The 6,000-nt window shown below is 35.0% G+C and overlaps 1 protein-coding gene across 3 annotated transcripts in view; it reads left to right on the top strand.

The window, feature by feature from the left end:
• Nucleotides 1–6,000, top strand: part of LOC124615279 (lipid storage droplets surface-binding protein 1) — a 205,490-nt gene that overhangs the window by 176,830 nt on the left and 22,660 nt on the right. For 2 of the 3 annotated variants that reach the window (XM_047143048.1, XM_047143038.1), the window contains exon 8: nt 2,173–2,596. The exons of the other annotated variant lie outside the window; for it this stretch is intronic. In XM_047143048.1, the coding sequence (XP_046999004.1) occupies nt 2,173–2,529 (357 nt within the window). In that variant the 3' untranslated portion in view covers nt 2,530–2,596. The remainder of the gene's footprint in view (nt 1–2,172; nt 2,597–6,000) is intronic. 3 annotated transcript variants of the gene reach the window in all.

Below are 6,000 nucleotides of genomic sequence, written 5' to 3'. Positions count from 1 at the left end.
GTTTTGAATTAATTATTGACAAGAATACAAATCCTTGCAGATCAAAGTGAAAGAGAGAAATAAATGTAAATTTGATACTAATTTACAGTTGGAACATGCAGCATTAGCTAAAAAATTACCCACAGTTTTATTTAGGAATAAAGAGATGACTCACTGAAAGGTAGGGGCAGTGTGTCATCAACAGACTCACAAACAGAAGGTACAGAGCTTTACTATGCTACCTTTTGGAATGAAATTTCTTTCTCAAATGGTAGGAGAAACATGCACACACACACGTGCACATGTATCTCCTATAAACTGAGAAAAGAATTTCATTCCGAAAGCTAGCAAAGCAAAACTCTGTACCTTTTGTTTGTGTGACTATCGACAACACAGCACTTTTGCCCTCAGTGAGTCATTTCTTTATTCCTAAATAATTCGTTACTTTCAACCAGAACTTCCCCACATTTTTATAGTAGAAATGATAACACAATAACTGGAGTGAGAAGTTGGTTGCAAACAGAAATAACTAACAGTGAAGCCATAATTTGATTAAAGTATATCTTAAAGAAACTACTAAATACCAATGATGATGCCATATTTATCAGTATAGATAATTCAGTCTTGAGTATCTGGATAAATAACAATATAGAAATCAAAATTTTCTGGGTGAAGCTAAGGTGGGCCATACATAGCTTGGTTGCTTCTATCAGCCTTCAGCATCACATTAATGAATATTTATGAAAAAAGTATCAAAATTGTAATTAATAAATTTCTCTATTTTTATAGCAGGATAGCAAGCTTTCAGTCTGTCAATAATATAGAATGGGAGACACAGATATTCAGGACAGACGCTAGAGATAAAAGTTTGTGTGACGGTGGCAAACATTTTATTTGTTTGTACATAATTTGTATTCAGTTAGAACCATGCACCAAATTATTGACAGAAAACAAAACAGATAATAAAACATGGTGCTATGAAACATCAGGATGAAAACAATACCAATAATAATGTGGATATAATACAAGAATTTAGCTCAAATTACAAATATTCATTATGAGCAAGGAAAAGAGAAGGTATTGGACATGACCTATCAGTATGAACCATCTGATCATTCCCCAAGAAGCATACAAAATTCAAAATAAGGAAGCTTTATCAGGCAAAGTCTTTATGTTAATAATATGAGCAACCCACTAATGACAACAAATAGACCCTAACTTTCAAAACAGTGAACATTATGAAAGGAATCCTTATGGTCATATGGACGCTATGACATCACCGATTACTTGTGCCTGAGCAGAGACAGGAATGTAATCCTGGTTGAAAATAGGTGATCTTCTAAAATCAGTATTGTAATTAAGTAAACTTTACAAAAAATTTATTTCCATCCATTCTCTACTCAAACTGATTCCAAAATCTGAAGAATACACAAAATAGCTAAAACTCCCTAAATAAAATTTGAGGTATACAAGGCTTATGCTGAGGCATAGTGACAGTCGTTGCTCTTGGATGGCACCTAGGAATAGAACGGGAAGGAGTTAATATTACATATTCTATCATACACTACACAATTGCAGTAGCTGTCTATTGCGGGAGAAAATGGCTATAGTTTTAAATGAACCCTCAATCATTGTTGTCGTAAATGTATACAAATCATTGAACCATTTTATTCCTTCAGATTCTTGACATCATAAATGGATTATCTTATAAGCCGCATAATGAGATAATTTTCAGTAACATGAGTTTATTGTTCTATTTGATGCCACAACATTTCTTTATCCCCCTTAAAATGTTTTCCTTTTTTAACATTCTGCAAGAAAAGGGAACATAATTTCCAAGCATTGATAATGGTGATACAGGCTGTTGCTATCACAGACTGAATCATGTTAGTGCTACCTGCCATGATTCAATCATCTTCACTTTTCATATTGGTTTACAGTTGTGTATTATGCTTACACATTTGAACCTAATAAACATACCAGTTCATAATTTTGTTTCAATAGAAACTTGTAGCAAAGTGCAACACGCTTACTGAGGATTGCAGACAGTCTATGGGGAGAATTGTTCTATTGATGCACTATTTATGAGTAACATACACATTTTATACATGATATTTAAAGTATTAAGAGTAATATACCCCTGGGAGGCCCACTGAATTGTATTTTTTCTTTTTGTTTTTTTGCAATCATAAGGGAATTGTGCATCATTATTGCACTACATCAGCACAGACACTCTACAAGATGTGCTACTGTCAGATTTTGCAGCGTTTGAGGAGAGCAGATTGCCACAAAATGGTGGCTATGCATGAGAACAGTGACCAGCAACTCAGCCATGGCAACGCATCTGCCCATGCAACACAACATGGGCAGAAATTTCCCCCTAAGAACCACTTTCCAGAGTTCCAGCAGCCACTTTTTCTGCCAGATCCTGCATCCAGTGATCTTTTCCTCTCCCTGAGAAACAACAACCATTGGGAAAGAGAAAGATATCAAGAGATACACCAGAATCTGCTGAGGGAGCTGTCCCCTATTTCCGAAGATGACTTCTAAAAATGCTTCGTGCAGTAGAAACAACACTGGGCTAAATGTGTGGCTTCAGAATGGGACTGCTTTGCAGGTGATTACCTTACAGATCTGTACTTTTCTAATTTTTTATAAATCCAATCCAGAATTATTTTTCATACGTCTTACTGTTGTAATATCCCAACTGAATACCACATTTAGTAAACTCATATACTCTGTGACTCATAAAATAATCTGCCCTTCTCATTTCTTGAAATAATTGTTTCACCAAACAATCTATAACAGTGATATCTTTAGTGTGATTTGACTTTTCCTCATCTGGCATAGAATGGTTAATACTTGTATTATATTTTAAAATATTTGGTTGTAGTCTCTTCCTGACACTTTATTTTACAGTACACTTACTATTCTGTCATCATGAATTTTATTCCTATGATTCCTTGATCATTCCTTTTCCCCTCTCTTTCCCAAAAAATGAAAAGTTCAGGATGGAATAGCAACAAAATGGAAAGTATAGCTTGCTGCTCACCTTGTAGAGTAGGCATTAAATCACAGATGGGCACAATGAAAATAGCTCCTAAAATATTTAAGCTTTTGGACAAAGTCCTTCTCCCGGAAAAAAAAAAAAAAAAAAAGAAACACACACACACACACACACACACACACACACACACACACACACACATTCTTACAAGCACAACTCACCCACACACAGCCACTGACTCTGGGTGCTGGGTTCCCAGCGCTTGGAGACAATGGCCATTTGTGTGTGAACTGTGCTATTTCCGAAGAAGGACTTTATCTGAAAGCTTAAATATTTTAGTAGTCTTTCTCATTCTGACATCTGTACCACGACACCTTGTCTATGTAGTGAGCAGCAATCTATTCTTTCCACACTGTTGTCACTTCTTTTCCAGATGGAGACTGCATTTCTCAGCTTGTGATTGCCTATGCCTACTGTCTTCCTGTATAACCAGCCAAAAAATATCAATAATAGGCATGTTTTGAATTGAGGTATATTGTATCTCTTGGGATTCAAATTATTTTTGATACTGCATACATATAAAGAAATCTTGTTGGTACACAAGTAGAAAAAGGATAAACTTTTATGCACGGTGTCAGATTTACATGAGAGAAATATGGACTAAATGATTAGAATATGTACATAATTCAGAGAATAAATGGCAAAAATCCCATAAATGGTTGAAAGTAGGAAAATGAGAAGCTGGTGACCACAATAAATTAATGCTGGCTATGAAGTCTTTCACGACAGAGCCCTTGGATAAAAAATTCTCAATTTATTTGCATGTACACTTTGGATAAAATCCTAAGCTCTCAATGACTGCCTGCATCATCCTCATTGGGGACTAATTCTGACTATCATGAAATTGACAAGGCTCCCACTTTTAATCCCATCATTGCATATCATAGATTATGACATGATATCAAGGAAATGGCTGATACTGAGATGACACTCTCTATGTCCATATATCATGTTTTTGCTCTCTGTTCAACATTGTTTGCAATGCTATCACTCACATTGGGTGGTAAGCTATGTACTCTGTCTTAATGAAGTGGGTGGTGGAAGCTATGACCACTGAGATGCAAGTCTATATGTATCAGTTTTTGATACATAGAATAGCTAAGTCATCCATCTGCTTACTGTTCAACCAGCATATCTAAGAAAGGCAACATCCCATCCTTCTCCATATTCACCATAATTCTTATATTTGGATTCATACCATTCTTACCAGACTTCACAAAGTCATTTCTTTCCAGTGAGTGTTCCCCCTCCAACTTTAGTCATACATACTGTCCCAACCCTCACATAGCCTTCCTGGTCAATTGCAGGGATGACTGTCAGTCATTGTGGATCATGAGCTCTGCCTAGTCTCTACATGTAAATCTCATAAGATATAAACTACTAGAACTTTCATTTTTTATTAAGTTGCTCATCTCAAACTCTTGTACTTACATTAATGAGATATTTAAATACTGAGACTAGTTTTATTTGTTTGGTCTTGACAAGTTCTCCAATATTCATTTCACTTTGGATTGTGGCAGAATGAAGCTTTTGTTCAAATGACTCATTGTTCACTTAATTCTATGAGCAGATTTAATGTACTTCATTGAAGAAAAGGTATTCACAAATGTGTGTTAAACTAAAAAAAAAAAAAAAAAAAAAAAGATTTTATTTAACAGCTGAGTCTCTGAGTTTTGGGTAGCGATCCTGTGGTGTGACTTCAAAAATTGCAGCATCTCTTTTCCATTCTGAATAGCATGAATAGATCATTTTGCAAACTGCACCCATCTTTTTGAAGACCAGTTCCAACACTTCCATGGCTTATATTCATTGGATGATTAAGGGAAAATGATATCCAGTTCTAGAGACTTAAAAATGTTAACACAGCTGCAAAACTCATTGCCGACTTCATCAGTATTAGATTTTACTTTCTTGTATTGCTGTTTCAATTTGCAGAAACTCAGGAAATGACACTTGTCTATACATAAAGAATAATATTGACAGTTGCAATTAAATTTAGTTTCCTTTTTATGCTACATCTCATATCGAGAATTCAATTTTTTGCAATTTTTCATAAAAGGAGCTATTTTAAAATATTCAGCAGCATCATTATAACCAAGAACTTTGACTATTTCTGCTGGACATATATCACGAGTATGCCATTGCTGAAGCATTTCTGAGCTTTTGCTAATTATAAGCATACTGCATACGATGCAGTTAAACTCTTCTTTAATACTTGATGATTCAGGCAACTCTTGACCTATTATTTTAAGTTATCCATTGAAAAGCATCATTTACCCTGAGAGTAACACCTACGTGCTACTTCAAGGAGTAAAATTTCGAGCAAGATTACTACCTTTGTTTTAACTTAAACATTTTTTACATGTTAAACACTGAACACCATCAAAAACTTTTCACTGGGGTATTTCATCAGAATTGTGTTTGGATAAGTTCTTAATCTCCTGCCCCTCATTGAAAACACAGTTTTCAGTATTCTTTCTTTATGACTTACAAGAATCATACTAGAAAAATAGCCACAGTAATCAGCATAATCAAAACCAGAATAATAACCACAGAAACAACCAAAATGACAATCTGACCAACAGCACAATAATGAGGGTAAATCTGAACAAAATACAGAGAGCAAGTGGACTACCAAAACAGCAATGCCTCCTTGAAGTCGAACAATGAGTGAAGGTATGAGAGTCTATGTATTGAGGAAATAGTTGAAGAGATGCTGCAGGGATACCTGTTCTAATTTTCTTGATGACATCCCCAAAAATTTGAGAATTTTTGATATAATGTCTACAGTAGCCAATTATGAATTTTCTGAATGGTACACCCTCTTTGTGTATTTTAGGCAGACCATACAACCTGTGTGGCCTAGATTCTCTTGGCCTCAAATTCTTTACAAGTTCATCAGAGAGGCACAAATCTTTAATAACTTACCATTTTTCAGCTCAGTGTTGATTTGA

The sequence above is a fragment of the Schistocerca americana genome, chromosome 1 (genome assembly GCF_021461395.2).
Source record: "Schistocerca americana isolate TAMUIC-IGC-003095 chromosome 1, iqSchAmer2.1, whole genome shotgun sequence".
Classification (NCBI taxonomy): domain Eukaryota; kingdom Metazoa; phylum Arthropoda; class Insecta; order Orthoptera; family Acrididae; genus Schistocerca; species Schistocerca americana.
This window is presented reverse-complemented; position numbering and strand designations above follow the sequence as displayed.